Source organism: Amblyomma maculatum, chromosome 6 (genome assembly GCF_055883805.1).
Source record: "Amblyomma maculatum isolate TAMU_Amacu chromosome 6, ASM5588380v1, whole genome shotgun sequence".
In the NCBI taxonomy this organism is placed as follows: domain Eukaryota; kingdom Metazoa; phylum Arthropoda; class Arachnida; order Ixodida; family Ixodidae; genus Amblyomma; species Amblyomma maculatum.
Genome location: NC_139349.1, coordinates 68,835,602 through 68,862,407, shown reverse-complemented (window position 1 = coordinate 68,862,407; position 26,806 = coordinate 68,835,602). Strand labels below are relative to the sequence as shown.

The following is a 26,806-nucleotide window of genomic DNA, read 5'->3' as shown; positions in this document are numbered from 1 at the left end:
CAAGATTCAACGCATCAGGCTCGGTAAACTAAAGCACCGCAGAAAAATCATTATCACAATATTTAGAAACATGAATAAACTGACGAAAGGAAGCAGTCGTCAAGGTATTAGCCCTTGACAACTAAGACGGCCGACTACTTGGCGATTCTGAGACGCACAGAGGGCATCACTTTTGCTTGCGCAAACATTTTAGCGTTACTTTCCGTTAGTTTGGTGAACACCTGCACAATACCACAAATGAACTGACGCTTCGTCACGAACATAAAACCAGTGACACTTGCTTCATTAAGCTCGTATGCACTTGAGAAACTTAGTTTTGACATAATCCGCGCTGTTTCAGCTGGACATCAAGAACACCAATTTCAACTGCAAAAGATAGTTTTGCTCGCCTGTATGCCAAAATTTTCTGGAAAAAGTGTTTTCGCCGTAAGCATCCAAGACTTGGTAAAGTAGGGATCAGTTTTCTGGTATCCCCGTGCCATAGAAATAAGATATTCTTCGTCTGTTTCGCTTTCCTTCATGGCATTGCCGGGTGCCATAACAAGGGAAGAAGTACGAAACTACTGACAAAACTGGTTGGTGGATGTGCAGTGGGTCAGAGCTTTCAACAAAAAGGTTACTTTTGTGGCATATAAAATGTTTTAGTTTAATATTAAGTTGAAGTTGATAAGTTAATTGACAAGTATGTCGTAAACGGGTAAACAGCAAAACGTATACGTCAACTACGGTCCGCTAATGAGGGCTGTAACTGCACAAGAAAGTCGATGCGAGGTTGCATTTCATCGTGGGTAAGTCCCGTTGTCAAGTTTATTTCACCTTCATTTTTCGCAGTTAGGAAAGTGATTAACTATTTTCATAGCTTATGAGCGCAAACTTAGCGCTTGAGAAGCAAAATGCATGATAATGTCGTCGGATTTGCTGAGAAGAAAACTGAAATTCGGTGTGACGCTTGGCATTGTTAGCGAAACGGCCGCCAAGCGTCGATCTAGATCAGACAGCGTTTAGAGCACTTCGATACAGTTTATTGACTGAACTGATTGTTGAGTGTCACAGCCTCATCAGATGTTTCCATTCTATAGTATTTTCGTTGTGTTTACTGGTGGTTTATTGTATTCCGGGTGCGGGTTAACCGCCTACCTTCGGCGGGTCCTTTCTCTTTCCCTTCCCCACTACACTCTTTACGCAGCACCCCGAGCGTTTGGAAAGTTGCGCTTGAAGTACCATCACTGTTGCTGAGTGAGGACTGCCCACCGCCTGCGCACGCATCGAGGTCGTGCGCGCGCTCGTCGGATCCCCCCGCAGGAGGCTGCGTGCACTGCCTGTGTTAAATGTCTTTTGCGTCGTCGTCTCAGGGTGGAAGAAGTCGGTCAGCGTGCGATGAAGGACGAAATCGACGCGGCGGTCGCCTTTCTGGTGCGAGTTATTGCTAGGAACTCCAGCTTGGAGCGGACGCAGCTGGACGCGTTGGGAGAACGGCTGCAATGCGTCCTGACGGAGCGGTTCCGTGACCACTGGTTCCCTGAGCGGCCGTCCCGAGGGCAGGCGTACCGATGTATTCGCATCAACGAGACTGAACCCCGTGAGCCCGTGCTGGAGCAGGTGTCGCGTCGCTGTGGCCTCGGCTACGATGACCTCTGCCTGCCAGCCGAGCTGACCATGTGGGTGGACCCTGAAGAAGTGGGCTGCAGGTAAGGGATGCGATTGTTTGCATTTCGCAAACATGTTGCCGATGTATCCGTGGCGTAATTTTGGAGGAAGCCATTCTCTGTGCACTGGGACCTATTGATGAAACAGCAGTTAAAAAAAAAAAGAAAGGAAATTCATGGCCTTTGCATTTTATCACTTACTTTTCTTAACATCGAAATCGGTTTTCCTTTAATTATCTCTTCCGCGGTGTAGACTGTGGAGGCTGAACAAGTAGAGATGAAAAATAAAACTGCAAGCTACACTGCCACTCTGCAGATGATCTGGATAGCCAGTAGGTAACCTTTGGCTTACTGCTCCCCACACAAGCCTCAAAGAATGACCATCCCAGAGCCCACGCTTCCCACTTTGCACTGCCCGCATCGAGCCATGCGCGGGTATTGACAGAAAGGTGTATTACCGCATTTGCAAAGGTTAGTGCTGGGACGTGGACAGCCTTCCATAGCTCGCGTACCAGAATATATCTCATGCACCCCCACATCGAGTGCCAGCGCAACACAGCACTCATTTTCTGGCAAGATTGTCGCAGGCGGTCCTCATGAGCCTCCAGGAGATCCAGCGACGATGATAGAGTGATACCAAGGTAACGGTAGTGGCCCATGGAATGTCCACATTTCCCGGCAGAAACACTGAATTCATCTCATACTTGAATTCATCTCAGACTTGCTAGAGAACTGCAGGACTACGGATTTTATTGGGTTTATGGATGGGCCGAAGAGGTGGTCTAGATGGGTGGCACCCAGGGTGATGAGATTCTGGAGGTCGGTGATGATTTTTGCCAGGAGTACCAAGCCGTCGGCAATACCCAGTCCAGGGGCCATATTATGCTCTGATCACATCACAAAAACTGTCACAAACCTGTCAATCAGCCGCCACTGCTATTGGTTGACATGTCTGCCAGAATCAACCAGTAGGAGCACAGCTAGCCAATCGGTTTGTGACAGTTTTTGTGATGTTAGAGCATAATGTAGCACTCAGGTGTTGGCTACTCCTTCGATGCGGAACCGAAATGAGAAGCCCAGTCCTGACTCAATAAGGCCTTGCACCTGCCCTGAGATGTATAGCATGCAGAGCATGGATGGATGGATGTTGTGGCCTTCCCCTTTGTAACGGGTGGTTATTACATTAGAACAATCCTGGCCTGGCTCACTTTCATCTACTGTGCTGCCATCTAGTGAGAAATGCTAGAAGCACATCGCAGGTGATGCGAAAAGTGGGGTGGTTTTTATTGAAGGGTGCACTGGGGAGAGCACAAAATATAACAACATGATGAACACTTTTGAAAGAAGAAAACACTACACATAAGAAAATCAATTATGTTTTCTCGAGATGCGGTTATGTGGGAACTACAGGGTACAGCGTTTGGCCGCAAAAGGTCACTTCAGTTGATTCTATGCTATGTTCAGTGCTGAATTAAAATGATAAAAGTTTGTTTCTTGGATGTCGTTGATCTCAACCTGTACTATATGAGACAAGATCTTGTCATTTCTATCATAACCCCATGACTAGTTTTAATTGACATATTTTGGGGTGGAATAATATAACGATGCCGAAATCGATTCTATTCCACTGGCGATGGCGTAAAATTTGCATGAGATTGACTTTTACATAATAACAGAAAAGTATAAAAAGCTCACAATATATGCAAAAATATCGCTTTTAAACAGTCGTAATTTGCAGCTGCCAAGAGTACGTTCCGGATCCATTCTGATTTCTTCTGGGCAAGACAACTGTGCCAATATAGGATCAGCTGCTGGCTCATAATAATTTTGTATCTTTACATGGTACTGGTATAGTAGCCATTGCGACACAAAAATTCTGTCATGACGCCAAGAATGCTGCCGTGCTGGAGATAACCTTCCTTCAAAGATTTCCTTTTTTCCTCCGGCGTACTTGGGAAATGAATCCAATTCTGCACACTGACACGGACAACTGCTTAAGCGTCGCGCTGAACATGGAAGTTTTCTTCTATCCTTCTTGCTGCAATGCGATAAACTTCCACGCGAAAAAATCTCCAATTCAAGGATGCTCGAGAACGAGGTTACACTGTGGTGGTTTATGAGGGGAACACGGTCTTCCGCCCCGCTCCTACTCCGCAGGTGCTGCGTCCTCGCTAGCGACCCGTGGAGGGGAACAAAGGGGACAAAGGACGGGGAAGACACATCGTTAATACTCGAATGCTATTTATTGCACTTGCAAATAATACAGAGCATGCCGGCTAGCTATACAACAACAAGGTTTTCCTTGGAAGGGCAAGGCTACGTAAGAAGCTGGGGAATGGGGGTGCGATTTCGGCGGCGGACATTTGAACGCGCCGTGAATATGGCGGCCAGGATCTCCCGTGCGCGCCGCATTCTTTGGACGAAGCCATACCACGGCGTTTGCCGCGGGAGGCGGCGAGAGCGTGCGGTATTTACCGGTCGCTTCGCCGTTGGGAACCAGAAGATGGGCGGTCGTGCACGACGGGTCCTCCCGTGTGCGCAGCGTACTCCGTGCCCGCTATCCCCCGGCATTTGCCGGGAGAGGCGGCGGTAGACGACCGCTCTCGTTGCCGGCTGGATCCAGAAGCTTCATCTCGTCTTCTCGCGGGAACCCGCGTAGACGTCTTGGTGGCGCACCCATCGCTGGTCTCCTTCCCCTAAAGGGAGGTATTTACCTCCTCTCCCAGCCGGCGCTGCCATGAAGCTCGTTGGAGTGGTGGTGGTTGGTCGCGGTGAAGGGGGAGGAAACTGGTTTTCCACATCCCTCCCTCCTTAAATGTTCACCTATGGTTGTCGAGAGCTGCTCCTTGGACGCCATCCGCGAGGTAAACACCAGGCTTAGCAGGGCGATCCAAGCGTTGGTGTCATCCGACGAGCAGCAAGGTGAAGGGGCCCCCGCTGTCCATCGGCAGGTCCCAGAAGCCAGCGTGACGGGAGAGTGTTGTTCCCGCTGGCGCACCTTTGTTGGCAGGTAGGGGTTGGCCTCCCCTCCCGTTAAGCCGGACTGGTTCCGTGAGACTCCGAGCTTCGGTGATTCACGGCCGCAGGGCAGCAGGCAGGAACGTAAACAATGGCAGCAGGTCCAGGCGGCTTCACTTGATATCTGCACAACCCTCCGGATCTCCAAAAAGGTTGACTAAATTGAGCAAAATGACCATTTGGTAAAATGCGGGCCAATGCGAGTGCCAAACAATTTTATCCGGCACCGCACTGCGTTCCGTTAATCCGAAGGAAGCACGGGCATCCACGGTTCGTTTGCCGGCATAATAATCTGGTTCCGCGAAATTCCCGATTCGCCTTCTCAGCCCAAAAATACCAAGTTCATTTGAACGAAGTCAGCTTTCTCTAGTTCAGCGAGATGTTCGGCTACAGCGAGATCAATATAAAACAAGCAAAACGCATTTGCGCATGCTGTATGCCACGGTTAGACTGTCCTCCGACGTGCGACAGGCAGCTCCCAAAAAGAGCCTTAAGCCTATTCGCTCTAGCGCTAAGGACAATAGCTAGAACGCAGCGCCGCGAGGATGTGCATTTCAGCCAAGGAACCCAGGGTGATCCTACTCGCTCGCTGCCATCTAAAGGCAACTTCTGAGCGAACGGCGCCCACCGCGTCCAGCGGTGTCGGAGCGCCCCGGTGCTTTCCGGCAATCACGGCTGCAATACCAGTCAGCCGATTGCGGCACCTGGCTCCCAGAGCCAAAGACAGAAGGGGAAATATTTACAATTACAACTATATACAAGAAAAGTAGGGCCACCGTCTCGGCTGAGGCACTCACTCGCTTCCGGCGTGCCGTTCTCTGTGGACGGCTCGGTCTCGCGCTCCATGTACGGACCTCGTGGCTGCACCTCTCAAAGGTCTCGGCACACACATAAACGCACGCATACACACAAATAAAAATGTTCCACACACACCCAAATACATCCACGACCATTTGTTCTCGCTGCAACTCCTACAACTCGCCATCAAGAAAGCATATTAGCCTTGCTAGCATAGCGATGTCGGTTCAGGCCTAATGTTAAACGTCCGGGCAGGCACTCCGCGCCGCGAACTGACTATCGTCCTTTGTCCCTAGCGAGGGGTAACTAGCTCAAGTGCTTCTGCACGAGAGAACCACGTTGAGGCGCCATTGTGGGGGTTTAAGAGGGGAACACGGTCTTCCGCCCCGCTCCTACTCCGCAGGTGCTGCGTCCTCGCTAGCGACCCGCGGAGGGGAACAAAGGGGACAAAGGACGGGGAAGACACATCGTTACTACTCGAATGCTATTTATTGCACTTGCAAATAATACAGAGCATGCCGGCTAGCTATACAACAACAAGGTTTTCCTTGGAAGGGCAAGGCTACGTAAGAAGGACTTTTGACTCACCGGCTGGGGAATGGGGGTGCGATTTCGGCGGCGGACATTTGAACGCGCCGTGAATATGGCGGCCGGGATCTCCCGTGCGCGCCACATTCTTCGGACGAAGCCATACCACAACGTTTGCCGCGGGAGGCAGCGAGAGCGTGCGGTATTTACCGGTCGCTTCGCCATTGGGAACCGGAAGATGGGCGGTCGTGCACGACGGTTCCTCCCGTGTGCGCAGCGTACTCCGTGCCCGCTATCCCCCGGCAATTGCGGGGAGAGGCGGCGGTAGACGACCGCTCTCGTTGCCGGCTGGATCCAGAAGCTTCATCTCGTCTTTTCGTGGGAACCCGCGTAGACGTCTTGGTGGCGCACCCATCGCTGGTCTCATTCCCCCTAGGGGAGGTACTTACCTCCTCTCCCAGCCGGCGCTGCCATGAAGCTCGTTGGGGTGGTGGTGGTCGGTCGTGGTGAAGGGGGGAGGAAACTGGTTTTCCACAACACAGGACAGTGCATGCGGAGGCCACATATGCATCTGCACGGGCGTATGAGGTACTAGCTCTGCACATAATTATTCTCCCACTGCCTGTCATGCCATTGCTTTAAAAAACATCATTTGGGGAAGAAAACACATTCAGTGAATTTGGCAAGCATTGTCTAGGGCATGATCTGTTAGAAAACAGCGATGCAGAGGTTATGGCTACGCACATGTTAAGTCTTTGTCAAAAGTGTAGAGCCCGGGGGGTCTGCTTCTGAGCAGTGTAGTGGCGTTGATTAAGCATTAGTGGAAGTCCTTCCCATTAAAGAGGGTAGCACAAAATGTCTTCTTACCGTTCAGTTATTTGGGACGCTGGAAATGTATTGCAAGTCACACGAAGTGGCTCAGAAGTAGACTGCCTGGGCTCTACACTTTTGACAAAGGCTGTGCATAATATTTTGAAAAAAAGGTTGACTCCAAAAGTGGTGGGGAAAAAAAAATCTAATATCCGGTGCAAAGGATTCCTGATGTGGCCTATATACTCTACTAACTTACAATATGAATATTCTGTTTCACTCATCCATTTCTCAACTAGAGATATCAATGCTGCTATCAGTCAGGCATTACCCTAGCAGCAAGCATTGGAATTCTGCTGGCAATGTCGGTGTGAGCAGCGACGAAGGACGGTGTACGAGAATGCGTTCTGCTTGTCCGGCGTGCTATTTCGGGGCCCATTTCAACTTGAAAAGGACAAAGCAAGATGGTTGTGGGATGAACTCAAAAATGAACTGTCCACTTCAGTTTTCTCTTTAGTGTCCCTTTAGTGGTTTAAAGAAGTTATTCTGTCTATAATGTACTATAGTAACAAAATTAGACACCTAATGATAGGCATGCCTCGTTCCAGAGCGCCATCTGTTGTGGCTTCAGTATAAAACATGTTAGGCTCAGCGAATCCTACCAGGCAGTGCGCTGAAGAGCTGCCGGCAAGAGAAACGCTGCAAGAGAATGCTATGTATTCTGGCTTCTAGATTATAGATAAGCATTGAGTATTGCCGCTATCGATACATCTGACTATTTTGCGAGTTTAATATATCCAGGTTCACTATTGTGTATATTCGTATGTATTTTGATGTGTTCTAACATGCTGAAGCCATAACTGTGCCATGATAAAAGGTATAGTGTTGGGCTTTTCCATTTTTATTCAGTACCCGAAGTTTTAAAAGATTAACTTCGACTCACATTCTTCATTTTTTCGTGCGATAGGATGCCTTGCAGTACAAAATGCTTATTTACGAAAACAGATACACGCCGGATTCCTAAAGGAAATATACTAAGCGCCAGTGATAGGTGGCTCTTGCTAGATTTCCTTTGGATCACATTCATAAGAACCGGTATTCACATCTCTCCAAATATGAATTTTACTGCTCAAAAATTGCTGCAAATCCTATTTCAACGTGCTGCACCCGAGCAAGTTTTAGAGGGGAGAAGATGAAACTTCTCCGAGAGGTTTGGAGTACTGGCAATGCACAGTGTAGACCAGAATGAAGCTCCGTAGAAGTCACTTTCGACAAAGGGTGTGCACATACTAAGTATTTCCTTTTTAATTGGTGCAGATCTGGTGTCAAACAGCCATGAGAAATAAGGCACCATGGTTTCTAAGGGTAGTAAATTGTTAAAAGGTGAATAATTAACTAATACTCACTACTATTCCAATTTTTGGCTTTGGGGCAAAACATTACGATATTTACACATTATAATGCCAGGGGGAGTCTGTGCCAGGAAAAAAAGTTATTGCAGTTCTAATATGAGCTCACTACTATAACGCGAAATTTTAACTTTAACCATGCACTCATCTCGTCTAACAGAGAGTGAAACGTCGTATAGGCCTGATGCGTCCGAAGCCATTGTCGCTGTGAAGCCTGCTGCTGCCACCGCCCTCGTCCATTGCTGCGCGGTGCCATTTCCCAGCCTTTCCTCACAGCCATACTTCATTTTTCTTTTTATGTGGCCTCGTTTTGTGACCCTAACGCCCGTATTCACAAACGCGCCTCGACTCGACGCTCCACCTCCACTCGTTGGAGCGGAGAATACAGCCGCTACTCCACTCCAGGGCCGATTCGGATTCATGAACGCCCCTCGGCGTTTCCTCCGACAAGTTCTCCTCGAGAATACCTCCTCCACTCGGAGCAGCACAAGTGGCATATGGGGACGAGATTAAGATGAACTTTTGGCCCGAAAACTGCGTGCTGAACTATGTAACATGCTCAGTTTTTCATGTCAAGTCTTCTAAACAACTTTCGCAACCGACCTCGACGTTAACAGCATAGTGTAACTTGTTTTGTGGGCTGGATGAAAAGGGCGGCTGCGAAAAATGGCTGAAAATGTTTTCGCATCTGGCAACAGTCGCTGCTGGTGACGTCAGCTTCGAGAAATGGTGTGAATACTTCGGTTTATTTTTTGTTGTGAGATCTACGCTCGGCCTTTGCCGCTTTGCCTTTTTTTATTGCCAGGCTTTGACAGACGATTTTTATTTTTTTTTTTTTTGACAGGCTTGACCAACTTTTTTTTTTTTTTTACCATGCTTTTTTTATTGCCGGGCGTCAAAATACATTGCAGGAAAAAAAAGTACAAGCCGCGAACTCCTACCAGCATGGCTCTGGCCTGCTCGGAGGCGAGCTAAACATGCGTGCTGCTTCGCAACGCATTGCAGCTCATGCACGCTGAATTCGACCCTCCAGAAGAAAATGCCGCGTGCGGTTTCCAAACAAGTAGGGAGCCCTAATTGAAAACATGCTTGAAAAGCCATGCATGCTCTTCGTCGGCCGCGAATATCCCTCCGTAGGAGGAGCACACCAACGCGCTCCCTCAACAGTGCGGCGCCGGCCGCGCGTCCGCAGACGTACTACGTACCCTCGGGCGACGGGCAAGCCATTTATGTCCGCACAATACAACACGCTGTTCCCCCACAAGTTCGGCGCCGTCTGCGGAAGCGCGCGGGGCGAGCCACGGAAAGTGCGCCGCCGCAGCTCGACTCCGGCCGCGGGCGAGCTCACCATTTGGCCAAATCGCGCCTCAACTCTGCACTCGGTGGGCTCCGAAAAGGTTATCCATTTATCCAGTGCCGACTTATTGAAATGTGCCCGCGCAACACACGCGCAATGCGACGATGCGACGATCAAACAACACAGACGTCGGTGGCTGATCACGGTTATCCATGTTCGGCGTGAGCGGCAGGGACGGCCGGAGGCTAGCCATGACCACATTCATAAAACGATAGCGTGCCAGAAGTCCCGGGTCACTGTCACTCTCAGCTGATGCTTTAGCGAAAGGTTCGGTGCATCCTTGTCATATCTTCTTTCGTGAAACGTTTGGTATACCGGTAGAACGAATTCTACACAGCGAGCGAGCGATGCGATGTCGGCCATGTTTACAAGCGGAGTGGCGGTCGAGGAGCGGCCAAGGTAGCGTCGTCGCAGACTCGAGATTCTCAAGAAAACTCAAGTTTTCTCCGCCACTGGAGGAGCGATTCGAGTGGAGATTGCTTTGTGAAACGAAAAACAGGCCTCGAGGGCCGCTTGGAGTAGAAGTTCGAGTGAAGGCGTGTTTGTGAATGCGGCGGTAAGCTTGCCAGCAACTTAGTTTCTCCTCGCAACTTTCGAGCCTGGTGGTAGAGCTATCTTGACGAGCAGTGAGAGAAATATATATTTACGTGGACATTGGTTCCGAATATAATGTAAAATAAGTTCTCAGCAATGTCATTTCCAGAAAAAAACTCGTTACAGTCATGCAAGTACGGTATGTTGCAGAATAGGGACCTTTATGGCGCATTCAGTTGGGGGAACGAGAGCAGAGGCACCGAGCAGTACAGGAGCACACCAAGCGAGGGTGTAACTACTCCCACGGGAATGCTCTCTGCTTGTCAAGAGCAAAGAGCCACGTATTCCCCAGCATTCTCCGCCTGCCCGCTGTGGCGGCCATTGCAACCCAAGGAGAGGCCGCTTGTTTTGTATGCCTTTGTTCTCACAGTGCAGCTATCTGCCTCCTTTGGCCCTTTCGACGCCAGCAGCGACTCTCAAATATGCATACAGCACCTGAGCAATGCTTTCCGCTCGCCACGCGCCGGCGTTTTGCAGCCACCATTTTAAGCGTCGCAGACTCAAGAGAAGAAAAAAAAAAATATGGCGTGGATATGACGCTTTATGCCATGTGACTTCCTCTACTCTTGCTTTAAACGAGGGAGCAGCCGGGAGTGCACTCGGGTGCTCTGAGCAGAGGAAAAGCCCTCCTCCTCTACCATAGGAAGCCAGTGATCCTACTGCTCTCCCACTGGAGGGAGCCCGCTTGTCTGAAAGCACTTTCGAAGTGCTCTTGAGTGCACCTGCTCTGCCACTCGAATTCGCCATTAGTCTCATAGGCAAACGTGGTTTTTACAATTTTGATATCAACGTTACCAAGCAAGATGTCTTACATCATGTGCTGGAAGTGGTGTAGCCCCAATTCGAGCAAGGGGACTTTTGAGTAATAAAGTACACGCATATTCTTCCAGAGACTTGCACCTGACAAACCATTCCTCTTTAGCTGCTGTCGATTCAGACTCCTGGCAAAGTGTAGTCATACAGATACATGCTCTACAAGGTGGTTTTGCTGCATTTGTGGCGATATTAAAGCGGAGATGGTAGTAGTGTCAGTCTGGTCGTCTCTTCACCTTATTTGGCTGCATTGATAATTTCCTGCTGAACCAAAGCAGTGTTTCTCTGGCATCGCAACTTTGCTTGCGGATAGTCGCCTCCCTCATGGTTTGTCACAGGAAACGCAAGGAGGAAACAAGCCATTCAGCCCGATGCCTAAGGAACATTTCTCCATTTTCTGGCTTTTTAAATGCGTCTTCCAGTTAGTTTTGTTGTCTGCTAGCTTTCTGTGTAATTCTGCATGCAATATCTTGAACCATAATGTCAGTTTAGCAATCTTGAAAACTGGGTCTGCCTACAACTTTGACTTCGATTTTGCTGTATAATATTGCGCCCTTAAACCAAAAATAAAGAAAGTTGGGTAATATATAAACATTCGATAATTTCCCACTGCCACGACGTACATAAATGTGTGCCATCAGCCTCAAACTTTCATTTGTGACCAGTAGCACTCTAACTACAGATATGTTGGCCTATAAACTTTTTGACAGGCAGCGCAGGTCCTCAAATTCTTCGTGTCTATTTGAGGCCTATTTAAGAATGTTCTACTTCCAGGAGCGAATGTCCAAGCCATGGACTATTGGGGTCTCCGAGGCATAGGCACGTTTTGAACATTATGCCTCTTGTGTCATTTTGGCGATGCAACATCACTTGTCGGTGCGCTCAGCCGGACCTTTCTTCTCTTTTTCTTTCTCCCAGGTTTGGAGAACGTCGGGGCGTATACTACGTGCTAGCATCATTCAAGGGAGGCAGGAGGGAGAACTTTGTGGACCAAATCAACATTGACGAACTAGAACAGCGCACTGTCGACAGGCCAAAACTGGTATGTGTACTTTGTTGCCCTAATGTTCAAAGGAATCATTGCCGGGGCAGAAATTGCAAAAGTCAAGTGTAGTAAAGAAAAGGTAGAGGGAAGTTGTGTGTACACCTCGGTTTGTTAGATTGGGCTTCAAATGTTTATTAGTCTTCAATAATCCCTTTTTGCACTGTACAGCTAGAATCCACCTCATTGTTTGCGATAGCAGATACTGCGGCCGGTAATTGTTTTTACTTCCTTTATAACTACATCACAAAGAACCACTTACTACTACTACTACTGCTACTTTTTGTGTGATCCAAATAAACCTTTTCTAATTTCTCCGTTCTGAGTACGGTTTATTACAGTCTTGGTATTACATAACTGGCTGTTAAAACCGTCACCATAAGCTGTTTTTTTTTATATTGTCACGTAGCCGTTTAGGCCCGTAACCAGAAGGTTGGTTTTAATAGGGGGGTTGACCTAGAAGGCACAGAAGAGTAGGTCCAGAGAGCACTGAGAGACAGCAGCCGACTTCAGCTTCTTCTCAAAACGCCACGAGACCACTTCTTCCAGTCCGCGCACGAGACTCTCGATGAGCTGCCGCCTAGCGGCTGCTGTTGCACACGCTACATTACCCCCCTCTCTAAAAATATAAACGCGAGTTTGATGAATTCAAAAGCAGAAAGAAAAAAAAAATAAAGCAAGAAACATGCGGTAGGCGGTGCGCTAATTTTCTCGCGAAAAGTACGGTTTCATGCGCACGACATGAGCAACCTCGGATTTCTGCTGACGACGAGTAGAAGAAAAGCCGTCCGGAAGCACTTCGTAAGTCACGTCGCTCAGCTGACGGAGCACTTTGTATGGGCCAAAGTACTGTTTCAGAAGTTTTTCGGATAGTCCCCGACGTCGAATCGGAGTCCAGAGCCACACCCTGTCACCCGGTTCGAAAGTCACTACACGGTGGCGGTGATCGTACCGCTGGGCGTCTCGACCTTGCTGGTTCCGGATGCGTGCCCTCGCCAGCTGTCGCGCTTGTTCTGCGCGTTGAGTGAACTCCTCGGCGCCAACTTCGAGGTCACGGCCGTCGTGGGGCAACATGGCTTCGAGCATTGTCGAAACTTCACGGCCATACAATAAGGAGAAAGGCGTCATTTGCGTTGTTTCCTGCTGCGCCGTGTTGTACGCGAACGTGACGTACGGGAGGACGTCATCCCAAGACCGATGTTCAACATCCACGTACATGGACATCATGTCGGCGAGAGTTTTGTTCAGACGTTCTGTCAAGCCATTAGTTTGTGGATGGTAGGCTGTTGACCTGCGATGGGTAGTGCCGCTTAGCTGCATGACAGATTCCAGTAGCTTGGCAGTGAAAGCAGTGCCTCGGTCCGTTATTATAACTCTCGGGGCGCCGTGCCTGAGGACTATGCGTTCGATGAAAAATTTCGCTGCCTCGATTGCCGTACCACGCTGGAGGGCCTTCGTTTCAGCGTAACGCGTAAGGTAATCTGTAGCGACAATTATCCACCTGTTGCCGGAATCAGAAATTGGAAAAAGACCCAACAAATCTATGCCAACTTGTTCGAATGGGTATCTTGGTACTTGAACAGGCTGTAGTAAACCGGCCGGTTTCACAGGCGGTGTTTTTCGTCGCTGGCAATCATGGCATGTTCTCACGTAATGGCGTACTGCGGCCGCAAGGTTTGGCCAATAGTAACTCTTCTTAATTCGGGCCAGAGTTCGAGCATACCCCAGGTGACCCGCGGTGGGCTCGTCATGACATGCCTGTAAGATTTCTTCGCGAAGAGACTCTGGTACGACGAGGAGATAATCTCTTCCCGTCGGAGCGAAGTTGATCTTGTATAAAACATTGTTTCGCATGCAAAACGACGAATGCGTTCTGGCGAAGAGACGGGGAATTTCTGTAGTGCGCTCTTCTAGAAAATCGATAAGTGGTGCGAGAGCCGGATCATTACGTTGCTGCTGCGAAACAGTGAGCGCGTCGACGGCTGCGATAAGGGGAAAGTCTGGTTCTTCGTCTTCCCGCGCAGCCTCGACAGGTGAACGGGACAAGCAGTCAGCGTCGTTGTGCTGACGTCCAGACTTATACACGATGGTCATGTCGAACTCCTGTAGCCGTAAGCTCCATCGTGCAAGGCGTCCGGAGGGGTCTCGCAAGTTTGTTAACCAGCACAGAGAGTGGTGGTCATTCACAACCCGAAAGTGCCGGCCATAAAGATAGGGTCGAAATTTCATCACCGCCCATACAACGGCCAGACATTCTTTTTCGGTGGTTGAATAGTTTGATTCGGCACGGGACAAAGTCCGGCTTGCGTATGCGATAACTCGCTCGGCACCATCTTGCCACTGGACGAGTACAGCGCCTAGACCCACGTTGCTGGCATCTGTGTGGACCAGAGTCTCGGCATTCGCATCGAAATGGGCAAGTACAGGTGTTGTCTGCAAGCGGTGCCGTAACTCGTCGAATGCCTTTTGCTGTTCGTCCGTCCAGGTGAAGGTGACATCATCCCGGGTGAGACGTGTCAACGGAGCGGCAATGCGTGAAAAGTTTTCAATAAATCTGCGGTAATAGGCGCAGAGGCCCAAGAAACGGCGAACTGTCTTCTTGTTACATGGAGTAGGGAATTTGGTGACGGCAGCTGTTTTAGCGGGATCGGGACGAACTCCTCGATGGCTGACGACGTGGCCCAAGAACATGAGCTCTTCATAGCCAAAGTGACACTTTTGTGGTTTTAACGTGAGGCCGGCAGATCTGATAGCCCGTAGCACAGCGGAGAGACGTTGGAGGTGTTCCTCGAACGTTGGTGAAAACACAACAACGTCGTCCAGGTAGACTAGACACATCTGCCATTTAAGACCAGATAGAACTGCGTCCATCATTCGCTGAAATGTCGCTGGAGCGGAGCACAATCCGAAAGGTAGGACTTTGAATTCATAAAGTCCATCGGGCGTGACAAACGCTGTCTTCTCGCGATCACGTTCATCGACTTCGATCTGCCAGTAACCGCTCTTGAGATCAAGCGATGAAAAGTAGCGCGCGTGGCGCAACCGGTCTAATGAGTCATCAATGCGTGGCAGCGGGTAGACGTCTTTTTTTGTGACCTGATTGAGCTTACGGTAGTCCACACAGAGCCTTAAACTTCCGTCATTCTTCTTAACGAGGACAACAGGCGAAGCCCAGGGACTCCTCGATGGCTGGATGACACCGTCATTTAACATCTCGTCGACCTGTTGAGCAATGACATCGCGTTCCCGCGGTGACACTCAGTAGGGGTTCTGTCGGACTGGTCGGGTGCGGTCGTCGGTTATTATGCGGTGCTTGGTCAAGGGCGTCTGTTTAACCGCGGAGGCGGATGAGAAGCAGTCTTGAAACTGAAAGAGTACCCCAACGAGTCTGTCCTTCTCTGCCGGTGATAGAGCGGGATTCACATCAGGGTTGAAGTTGGGCGTTTGGCTGGCAGACGTGTTGATCTCAAGAACAAAGCAGCCGTGGGCTGCTTCTGCGACACCTTCAAAGTAAGCTACCGTGGTGCCTTTAGCGATGCGTTGCCGTTCGTTCCCGAAGTTCGTAATCAGTACGTGAGCTAGACCATTAGTCAGATGAACTATGCCGCGTGCAACACAGACTCCATGATGTAACAGAAGCTCTATGTTCTGTTCGGCAACACCGGCAGCACAGGACTGATCGTCGCATCTGACTGCGACGAGAGCAGACGAACGCGGCGGCATGAATACATCCGCGTCAACGATGCGTAAAGGTGCGTGGCGTCTTTCTGAGTCAGCGGTCATCGTTTCAGGCGTCGAAAACGTTACAGTACGGCGAGGAACATTAATAATCGCCCCATGCTCACGTAAAAAGTCCATGCCGAGTATGAGATCCTTGCAGCAGTGTGGCAGGATAACAAAAACGGCTACAAAGGCTGAATCGGCGATGGTTACTCGGGCAGTGCATCGTCCGATCGGCGTCATAAGGTGACCGCCAGCAGTACGAATTTGCGGCCCCAGCCATTCAGTTTTCACCTTAGAGAGCCGATCTGCGAAATTTTTGCTTATTATTGAGAAGTCTGCTCCGGTGTCTACCAAAGCTGTTACTGGGTGTCCGTCGACGAGAACGGAAAGGTCGGCGCTAACAACTTGATCGGCTTGAGGTTGATTGGGAGTTTCGGATTCATGTGGCGGCGGCGGCATCCTGGTCACAGCATCGGACTGAGTCGTCACGGGGGGGTCTTCGGGATATCGGTTCCGTTCGTCAGCAACCTGCCCCCCTGAGGTCGCCGCCTTCAGTTTCCCCGGTGTGGGCTTGGCGACCGGCGCCTCGGCGCATCATTAAAATCACGGCGGCTAGGTGACGAGTAGCGCGCGGGAGAAGACTGTGTACGGCTGCTTGAAGAGGTTGCACGGGTTGCGAGGTATTCCTCGATTTCTGGAGGGCGTTCGCCGACCCGGGGACGCGGGGAATCCCGAGAAAAACCCCGAAGACCGAGTTCACGGTATGGACAACGACGGTACAAGTGGCCGGGTTCTCCACAGTGGTAGCACAGCGGCCGTTGGCGAGGAGTGCGCCAGACGTCTGCCTTCCGAACCGGTGGCTGCATGACGGGGCTCTGCTGGGGCGGTGGCTGGTAGGAAGGCTGGTAGTATAGTGGCTGAGGAGCGGACGGCTGTATGACGAGGCTCTGCTGGTATGGCGGCTGGTAGAACGGTGGCTGCAAAGTGGGTGGCGGCTGTGCTTCGAATCGAAGCTGTTGCGCAGGAGGCACTGCAGGCCGACGAAGAGCCGCTGCGTAGTTCATAGAACGTGGCTCCGACGGTGACTCAGGCGGGGACAATGTCTGACGTATTTCTTCCCGCACGGCTTCGGTGACAGCCACGGCAGTCGGGTTAGGTGATCCAAGGTTGAACTTGAGGAGCTCCTCGCGAACTACCTCGCGGATCAGCTCACGCAGAGAGTGATTGTCAGTGGATCCGTTCAATGTGGCCACACTGCTGAAGGGCTGACCACAGGCAGACTCCGTGCGCCGGTATCTTTGCTGCAGGGCTCGCTCAATGAGGGTAGCTTCATTGATGAAGTCCGCGACGGTTTGAGGTGGACTCCGAACCAGACCAGCGAAGAGGGGTTCTTTTACGCCCTGCATCAGGTGGCGCAACTTCGCTGATTCCGTCATGTCGGGATCAGCCCGTCGGCAAAGACGCGTCACGTCCTCAGCGAACATGGCCACGCTCTCGTTTGGTAGTTGCACACGAGCTTCTAGGAGGCGGCGTGCGCGATCACGGCGGTCATGGCTGGAAAAAGTGTCCCGCAGCTGCTGGCGAAAGGAATCCCAGCTTTGAAGACTGGCTTCCCTATTCTCATACCATGTTTTTGCGCAGTCCTCAAGGGCGAAATACACATTGTGCAGCTTCTGAGCAGGGCTCCACTGATTGAATTGCGCCACTCGCTCGAACTGGTCGATCCAGTCGTCGACATCTTCCCCAGTAGCGCCATGGAAACTGGGGGGCGTACGAGGCTGCTGAAGCAGCAACTGGTGCTGACTTGCCTGTGCCATTACAGAAGTCTCGAACTGCTGATCAGCTGGCGTCGGTTCAGGTAGAGGAGCGAACTCCGGCGCCAGACCTCGGAGGCGACGGCTGCAGCGATGAACGGGTGTCGACACGAGCGGAAGCCGGTTGGGACTCGATGAGCGGCTGCGAGAGGCCCAAGACATGTAATTCAAGGCCTCACCTCCACCAGTGTCACGTAGCCGTTTAGGCCCGTAACCAGAAGGTTGGTTTTAATAGGGGGGTTGACCTAGAAGGCACAGAGGAGTAGGTCCAGAGAGCACTGAGAGACAGCAGCCGACTTCAGCTTCTTCTCAAAACGCCACGAGACCACTTCTTCCAGTCCGCGCACGAGACTCTCGATGAGCTGCCGCCTAGCGGCTGCTGTTGCACACGCTACAATATATATATATATATTTGACACCCCTTCACACTTGAAAATTACATACGTTGTTCCTTGGCTTGTTTCTTGTCAAGATTAGTTTGTGTACAAATATTTAACACACACACACTCATGTTTAGAGTATTAGGAGCAGCAGTATAAAGTGCTGCTGCCATGAAAAGATAAGAGCATGAAATTTAACTGTTTTGAGCACAGAAGAAATGTAATTAGAAGCTAGTAGCCTATTTCTAAGAACTGTTGTACAAAAACTTGCAACAGGGTGCAGTATGCATGCCGAGTGTTTGAGCGAACACTTTCAAAAGTTGCCCGTCATGATGGTGCTGCAGTTAGACCGCTTGACTGCCGTGCCTAAGGATGCGGGATTAAATCCTGGCCGTGGCGACCGCTTTTCAGTGGAGGCGAAAAGCAAAGCTTGTGTGCTGTGCGATGTCGGTGCACTTTAAAGAACCCCAGGTGGTCACAATTTCCAGAGCCCTCCACTAAGGCATCTCTCATAGCCTGAGTTGCTTTGGAACGTTAAACTCCATAAACCGGACCAAACTAAATTATCAAAAATTCCTGAAAATAAAATATTTGCAGTACAACATACTCTCAGTCATGGCAGACACAATATGCTGCCGAACTCTTCTACTCGGTCAGCTAATGAACAAAACCCACAATCTTTTTAATAATCGCAGTTGGGCGATTAGTCTCGATAGGTAGTTCGAAGCTGTGAGCAAAACGGTGCCATGTTCCGTTGTTGAAACAAAAACTCGTTTTTGAAACCCCTGCAATGCGAGAAGGCGGGCTTTTTTTTTTTTTTCTTTTTTTTTTTCTTTTTTTTTTAATATACAAAGCCAAAAGATGTGCAGTTAATTGAGTAGTACAGATGCAACGTCCAGTGATGGTGGGACGCAATGGCTGTGGCACTAGATGACATCTGATTTAGCAAAAGCTAGAGCATCACACTTGTTCACGACACTTGTGCAGTTTTGAGTTAGATATTATTACAAACATTGTCAGTGTTCTTACACGTCATGAGAAATACCTTAAGCAAGTAATGGCTCCGATGAAGTGATGACGGTTCGTGAGCATAATGCGCTGCGCTAGTAGGTGAAGTTTGATGACACATACGACACACTCGGTGTGCGTCATTCAGTCTTACCTGTGCTGTACTTCTCATCCTGTGAGCAGCCATTGACAGTCTCTCTTCTGTATCCTTATTGCTTTTTTAGAAATGAATGGAAGTGTGCATTACTGGCATGGCATGATAGAGCAACACATGTTCTTTTCACTTGTGCAGTTGCTGCAGGAGTCTGGGCGGAAACGTGGTGTGGGCAGTGGTGGCGCCAGGGTCTCGCCCTGGGGTGCAGCACCCCTCAAGGGGCCATCCTTCAGCCCGCCACAGTTGCTGTCACGCGGTGGCACCGTGTGGAACCTGTCAGCTGGCCTTCCTCCCAGCACGGCTCCAGGCCAGAAGCCCGACAAGTACCACTGGGTCAACAAGGCACTTGTCAAGGCTTGACAACCCTGTTCCCTCCATCTTTAAATGCGTTTTTAGAGCTCGTTTTTGAGCCTCCTTTTGGGCTCTCGGCTCCAGTCACAACACTGCAGTATAGCTGTGGCTGACAGGGAACACACCTGTTCCCATCTTCTCATTTTACTTCCCTCTAGTTGCTTGGGAGTGGAAGAGGGTGCTTCATCTCTGACTGCAAACTTTTGGTTGCCTTTGTTAGCTAAGCCCGATCAAAACTAAGCAGGCTGTAAGCAAAACTAAGCGCACTCGATGTAGTGGCAATGTAAAAGTCTGATGATCTTGACCAGAACTTTCTCTCTCTCGTTCCTTTATTGCGGTAAAGCTATCATACACACAGTGGCCAGCTCGACTTTGGATCATTGCGGTGCCATTGTGTTCTTTTGAAATAGTATCGATACTTATCTGCTCTTAACTGGTTTGTGCACCACATGCAGTACAGCGCAGCCTTTTGTTTCAGTGCATTTTCAACCTTTGTTATGCATTTTTGAAACACGTACTTGTTTCATTCACATTGCAGATTGTGTGTGCATTCTTTCAAGCCAAGGAGCCGGTGTACTTAATTTGCAGTTTGACAGTTGTTCGCCGTTTTAGTGTGAAATGACTTGACCAGTGTACGAGATTTGGCAGAAATGTTGCAAGGGTGACAATGATAAATGCCCAGTTAGAACCAGGGCCTGGTGGATGCTGTAATGGTTGTTCATACAGAGCCATACTTGCACGATGCTTTCCCCTTTGCATGCTTCAGTTGGCCACTCTGGCCAAGGATGGATTCTTCAGTATAAGTAATAGGATGGAACAAAGCTAACAACGACAATTTTGTAATCCTCTGACCGGATGGGCTTTGTTCTCAAAGAACTTCCTGCTGCGTGAACAAGCTCTTATGAGTGCAGTTCCAAGTGACGATTCTGGCTCTAAACTGCAGTTCTTGGAAACTGTAGGGGGACAATCTGAAAAGTCTTTTCCAACATTTTACCTGTGCTTGGTGCTTCACCTGATCAAAAGTTGTTTTTATGCTCGTGCAGCGTGTTTGTTTTGCACGCGGTTCGTGTGTGATGAGGAGTACAAGAAGCGCACAATGTAACTGAACCACATGCATTCAGCACCTACCGGGGTCTTGCAGATGCAACTTAACCACTTTGCAATGCAACTTTGAGATTGAGAGCTCTCGACGGTTTTAGCCTACCTCTCCGGTGTGAACGTTTGACAGAATCTTTGGAAGAAAGCACACCTGTGATGCAGCAGTCAAATTGTGATTCTACAAAGTGCTCTTGAAGCTGCTTTTACCAGTGCACTGTGAGTCGTCATTTCACACTTTTCTCTTTCTCTCTCCAATCTGCGGGACCCCTAACCATCGTCATCCCCACCCTTCTGTCATTACTTGCTGCATTTTTTTTTTCTCGTGCTGACTTTTTGCACGATAGTCTTATACAGTGGTGTGGAGATCCCTGTGAACAATGCATACAGTATTTGATACCACTCTACAAAAAGCACAAGATTTTCATGGCGTTAGTTGGCTCCCTGCATTAGGTCTTCGGTGTGTGCCAGCCCACTGTTCCTTCTTTCATCGGAGCCATCTTGATATTACACAAGTGTTCTACAAGAACGACAGGCTGTTTGTTTTTCATGTCATCGTTGTGCAGTGCTTGCTATTATAAACTAATGACCTGTGTGAAAGAAGTGAGGTATGCCAGTGTTCCTCATATCGCAAAATTTAGCTCATTGCATGAAATGTGTATATAGGCGCCACCATTTTTCTCCAAGCATTTTCGTGACGCAGGCACACATGTTTTCTCAGGAGGCGGTCTTAGCTGGTGTAGAGGACAAACTACCTTAGGGTGCCAATCGTTCTGTACTGGCCAAATGATGGGATCAACATATGCCTAGCCGTATTTACTCCATAAGGTATGAAGTGGCCATTTTTGTGACGGCATCCTTGCAGCTGGAACAGTGGGCTGGAGATGCCATTCAGGGAGCTCTTTTATGTTTTGTTAGTGTTTTATTTAAGTTACTAGACCAAGTAATATATACAGTATATTGTAGTGTCCGTGACTGTGGTCCTGCTGGATTATGTCGTGTTCCGGTGATGTCTAAGAGATTACTTAGTGATGTGTACTGTGCACTGTTTGCTGGATACCCATCCCTTTTATTTGTATTAAAAGCTGTTGATGCTCACACCTGCTCTGGGTTTGAAAACGTGCGGCGAGCTTTATGGGCTGCTTTCGTTTTTATTGAAATGAGAAAATGCACTGCTGGTTTAAATGCTGTTTATTTTTATGCTCATGCAGCAATTAAGTAAACATAATCCTTTCTTTGCGGACAACTGTTCCACAAACACTTTGTTGTCTAGGTGGGCACTAAGCAGTTACACTTTTTGCAGCAGTTTCGATGAAGTTGGCGAGCTTGATGTCGTTGGTAGAAAGGCCTCCAACATCATGAGTGCTAAGAGTTATTTGGACTTTGTTGTACACGTTGAACCATTCTGGATGGTGGTCCATCTTTTCAGCTTGCATTGCAATGCGGGTCATGAAGCCGAACGACTGGAAAAGACATGCCACAAGTGCACATTTGTTATTTCATAACTGCCTGGTGCTTGCCCTGAATCCCCAAGCCAAAATCGTACAGGAGATGCAAATGACAGATTGTAAGGACCACCGCAGTCAGTGATTTGCATCTCCTGCGCTATTTTAGCTTGAAGATTCAAATAGAGTAGCATCACCATGTCACTCGCAACTACACAGCAAAATGCTATAGCACTCATTCTTGATTGTCTTAATCATTTATGCACCCGAGCAAGCACATTCATCACTGTTTAAGGAAATTTCAGGTATTTTCTGGCAGCTGTTAATAATTAGAATGAGTTGCTGTTATCACCATGCCAGACAGCGCAGGGTGAGTGTGAGGTGACATGCATGCAATACACACACAGTTTGCATGCGCAAGTCACTTAACATGTCTTACACCAGCATAGCCAAACTGCAATTCAGTATGCTTCTCCACTATTTTCTTTCCTCTGACATCTGTGCTGACGCAACACAGCAAAGGTCAAGATTATGTGTGAAAGATGATGCAGCTGAGAGACGGTGCATGAAAAGGAGAAACTGACATGGAGTAGAACAGCCGACCTTCATCAAACTCTCTTCTGTTGGGGCTAGTGAATAGATAAGAAGCGACTGCTAAGAAATATGAGCCCAAGGCAGAATTGCACCTTTTCACTTACAAACTTCTGCACAGAGGGAAAAATGTGTGCAAACTAGTGAAAACTGCATAGAAAACCAGCATCACAACAAAGCAGTTCACTTCAGGTTATAGTAATTCTGAATAAGCATAAATGACTTTTCTGGTTACTTTTGGTACAATGTTCCAAATTAGACTTGAACCATTTTCCGTTCAAATACATTTACCTACTTTACACCTTACCTGGTTGAAGTTTTTGAACAGGAATTCCTTGTATATTGCATCACGGTCTTTGACTTTTGTCCACCCGGCATCAAGCAGGGGTGTCAGGCTAGTCTTCCTCTCCTCTTCGGTAAGCTTTGCCCTCTTCGAAGCCTACAGGGGCAATAAAATAAAAACACCGGAAGGCATATCAGCAGCCGAGCTGCTGTCACTTTGTTAGCACTACATATTTAGATGCAGTAAAGCCCAGGGCACGACATTTTGGGCCAGGTGAGGATGTGGAGAAAGGAATTTTGTGAGGAACTAAAGCTAACTTAACAAGCATATGCAAACAAGTTAGTTTGTAATGTGGTGGCAGCGAACTGAAGGAGGCCGGATGGAGCAAGGAGACGTGAGGCAGGCTGCAACATATGGAATGGCTGAATTTCTTCACAACTAACGGTACAGGTAATGAATGCTATGATCAACTGTAAAATATTTGAATTCCTCTGGTGTGCTGTGCGAGAACCCGGGGTGGCCTATACTAATTCAAGGCCCTCTACCTCAGAACATTCAACTACTGCCTTTGAAAAATTCGGAGAGACACTTGAGCTCCACCATTTGAGGGTATGTCGCGATAGCGTTAATAGCTTCCGTACGCGAGTCCTTTTTGCAGATCCTAGTTCAACGTAGATTCGCTTCGCTACTCGCTTAATCACTACCTCCTTTTTTTGTGCGCATCTATTCGCTACCATGCAGTTGTAGGAGACCCATTTTTGTAAAAGACCACTCTTCACACACAGATACGTTAACACTTAGTATTACCCAAGCTGTACGGACGTGCTTGCGTGGTGTAGGAGTAGTGTGTTTTGCTCCTTGGCCAAGAGTTCCCGAAGATTCGATTTTCACCCCCCATTTCAAAGGAGAAGCCAGAGTTGGCAGCGCCCGCCGACCGTGTCATGTGATCTCGTGACGTTACACAACCCACAGACCCCGACAGCGCACGGCTACAGTGAATTAGAACTATGGTGGCTGCTAGAACTAGTGCACTATATTAGAATATTCTAGTTCACTAACTCAGCCATGTAACTGGCCAGCTAACACCCGCCAAAGCAATGCCCGTGATTTTCCGCTAGGAATGCCAGATTTTATTTTCTTTTAACTTTTTTTTTTCTTCTGAACGGGACCTTTGAAAAAAAGAAGAAAAAAAAAACGAAACGCAGAGTAAATAAATAAGCCATGTTACCAGGCGAGTGCAGCAAGCACTGGCGATTCGAATTAGCATGCGTACGGCGTCGGAAGTGCAGTACGTAAGCTACATTTTAGGCACTACATCCATGGTTTCTTGCTGAGAAAGTTATTAAAATAATTGGTGTCACTATAGTGTCACCACTGAACGCAATTAACGTTCGTGATGAAAGGCTCTGCGAGCGCTGAACTTTCGCAGCGGTCTTGCGCTTACCGCACATATCAGACGTACGGAGCTTCATAAGAACAGCTAATTTTCGAGCATGCAAAACCGCAGTCCTCACGCGCATGAAATAAAACAAAAAATCGAGCATAATTTGGACAGACACAAAACAGCTGTCAAGCCATAAATGATAAGCTCATTTCATTTGCGCCTTCTCTCTTTAAAATTGATCCTAAGGTCACGGCTAGATCCCGGCTGCGGCGGCCGAATTTCGATGAACGCAAAATACAAAAAAAAAAAAAAAACTGCGTGGGATAGCGCACAACTTTAGCAAAAAAGAAAGACTTGTTTATATTCATTACATTTAAGCGACCTGGTGCAGGCAGAGGCTTTTCCTTATTAATTTACAATGACCTCGCCATAAAAATCAGACATAAGCGACTCATTTTCTGCACTGTACTCGTGCAAGAGTTGAGACAGCCGAAATCTGAAAGGCATTTGTGCATGCGCTTGCATTACTGTGCGAATTCCACGTGTAAAACGGCAGGATCGCGTGAGCTGGGACTGAGAGTACAGCTGCAGTGAAGACAAGACTCAAGTCTTATGACTGCAAAAATGCAATTATGAGACTAAAACACTCCATGAAGACACAATGGGTCTTGGCATATTTTAAATATATAGTTCTCGTCGAGCTCTGAGACGCCCTTTTAAGTTGCAAGCACCATGAAACAACCCACACCCCACGCACACAGCCGGACTGACGAAATGGCGTAGACTGAAGAAAAGGGCCAACCACTTGTTGATCTAATTCCCCATCAAATTTCGCGCAGTTTCTAGAGCGCAAAGGAAAAGCAGATGTAGTAGGATAAAAGCTTTACGACGGTGCTAGCAGGGTTTTTTTTTTCGCGATCAGACCACCTTCGCACTTGTGCTTACCATTTTCGTGAGCGGACGAGCTGACCGCAGAACGTCCAGACGAGCTGTGGCCTGAAAATATATACAGCTTCTAGCAATCATCATAGATAAAAAGAGGATAAACTCGCCCTCGGGCCGAAAGGAAAAACCAAAACCAAGGCCAGCAGCCGGCGGCTACAATGCGGCTTTGCAGAACGGATTGACCCGGATGGATGGATGGATGATAGTGGCTCTGCCCTTTGTATCGGACGGCAGCTTGCGCCGCCTAGCCCAAAAAATTAAAAGAATTATATTTATCTCTTCCCCATTTTTAGCTTCTAATTCGCCCGTATCTGCCCCCCTCCCCTTTTTTCCTCTCTTTATTCTCTTGACTTTTTCCACCAATCCTCTAACCTCTCTTTTGTTATCAGAACGCGTTCCTCATCCATTCGTCCATCTTCCCCAGCGAATCCCAGCGCTCTCTCCAGATCTGCCGCTTTTTGCGCGGGAAGGGCAGGACGAAGTTTTTGGCACCTTAGAACAACATGTTCCGTTGTTTCCTCCTCAGTTCCGCACGCCGCGCATAATATATCTACTTCTTGAAATTTTTTCCTGTACGTTTTTGTTCTGAGGGCCCCTGTCCTAGCCTCAAACAGCAATGAGCTCCCTCGTGAGTTGTCGAATAAATTTTCTTTCTTTATACGAAGTGTCTAAAGGTACGTCCGACGGATCCATTCGATTCTCGTAAAGATACGGCGGACGTCGATATACAGGCTCATGGCTATATGCACGTCGAACGCGGCCCCATTCCGCTTGCTACGCGTGAATGGATCTCATCCTCTATGATATCAGCTAGCCGCGACTCTCGATGAGGTGCTACGAAGAGTGCATCCGTTCTAACATAGATCACGGTCTTCACTTAGGGTTGTGTACGGCAAACATCGCTGTCAAGCACATAGCTGCAGGCGATATGCTACGTACTGCACCAGCTCCACCAGCTGGCATCGAGATACGCACATTCACGAGCAGCTTTCGCTTCGCACTAAACTATCACCTCGATCTGCCCGTAATGCGAGCGAGCTATTCCTAGCATTTACGCTGTCTTAGGTCCTGCATCGACCTCTGAAGATCTAGCGCCGGCACAACACACACACACCTCGTCGTGCAGCTGAACATTCGGCAGTCCAAAGTATGTATGTGAAATGGCATTATGCTCGTTCCTCACATGCAGACCGAGGAAACAGGATGTTTTTAGCTAAATTCTTCGTTTAAATTCTACCTCAGAGCCGTGGCAGAAGACATGCCGAATCTACTAGAGGCCTGCACATCGACTCGTCGAGGCGAAGACCTACTGCACCGCACCGCAAGAGTGCACAACCGGAAAGCCGGAAGCGTGAATGATCCCAATTCCCTGTGAACAGCAATGTTCTTTGGTATATAGGGGATTACTAGACTAAAGTGCTTAGGCTGCATCTTTTTCTTGTCGTTGAAGTTTGCGTACATGTAGTTTAAACCCCCGCATGCTCGAGGTTAGCGTGACCCGAGTGAACGGCCGCGCAGCTTTGAAACGATCGGGATCGATATGCATGCATCGCCGGGCTTAGGTACGCGGTAGAAAATGTGCGCTGCACATTTCGTTGAAGAAGCTGACTCTTGGAAT

The 26,806-nt window shown here is 48.7% G+C and overlaps 3 protein-coding genes across 3 annotated transcripts in view; 1 reads left to right on the top strand and 2 right to left on the bottom strand.

Annotated features, from left to right (window-relative positions):
- Positions 1-548, bottom strand: part of IntS10 (integrator complex subunit 10) — a 63,559-nt gene extending 63,011 nt beyond the window's left edge. The window contains exon 1 of the mRNA XM_084606900.1: positions 390-548. Coding sequence (XP_084463026.1) covers positions 390-539 — 150 coding nt within the window. The 5' untranslated portion in view covers positions 540-548. The remainder of the gene's footprint in view (positions 1-389) is intronic.
- A 184-nt stretch (positions 549-732) lies between these two features.
- LOC146185971 (protein BTG1-like) lies at positions 733-21,640 on the top strand. Its single transcript, XM_084606897.1, has 4 exons — positions 733-788; positions 1,187-1,688; positions 11,892-12,015; positions 19,233-21,640. The coding sequence occupies exons 2-4, from the start codon at positions 1,378-1,380 to the stop codon at positions 19,452-19,454; spliced, it is 657 nt and encodes a 218-aa protein (XP_084463023.1). The 5' UTR covers positions 733-788; positions 1,187-1,377; the 3' UTR covers positions 19,455-21,640.
- Positions 21,641-21,713: 73 nt separating this feature from the next.
- Positions 21,714-25,347, bottom strand: Pcd (pterin-4a-carbinolamine dehydratase). Its single transcript, XM_084606898.1, has 3 exons — positions 25,189-25,347; positions 22,884-23,015; positions 21,714-22,003 (listed from the first exon to the last, which is right to left on the bottom strand). Exons 1-3 carry the CDS (start codon positions 25,270-25,272, stop codon positions 21,821-21,823), a joined length of 399 nt encoding a protein of 132 aa, XP_084463024.1. The 5' UTR covers positions 25,273-25,347; the 3' UTR covers positions 21,714-21,820.
- Positions 25,348-26,806: the final 1,459 nt, after the last annotated feature.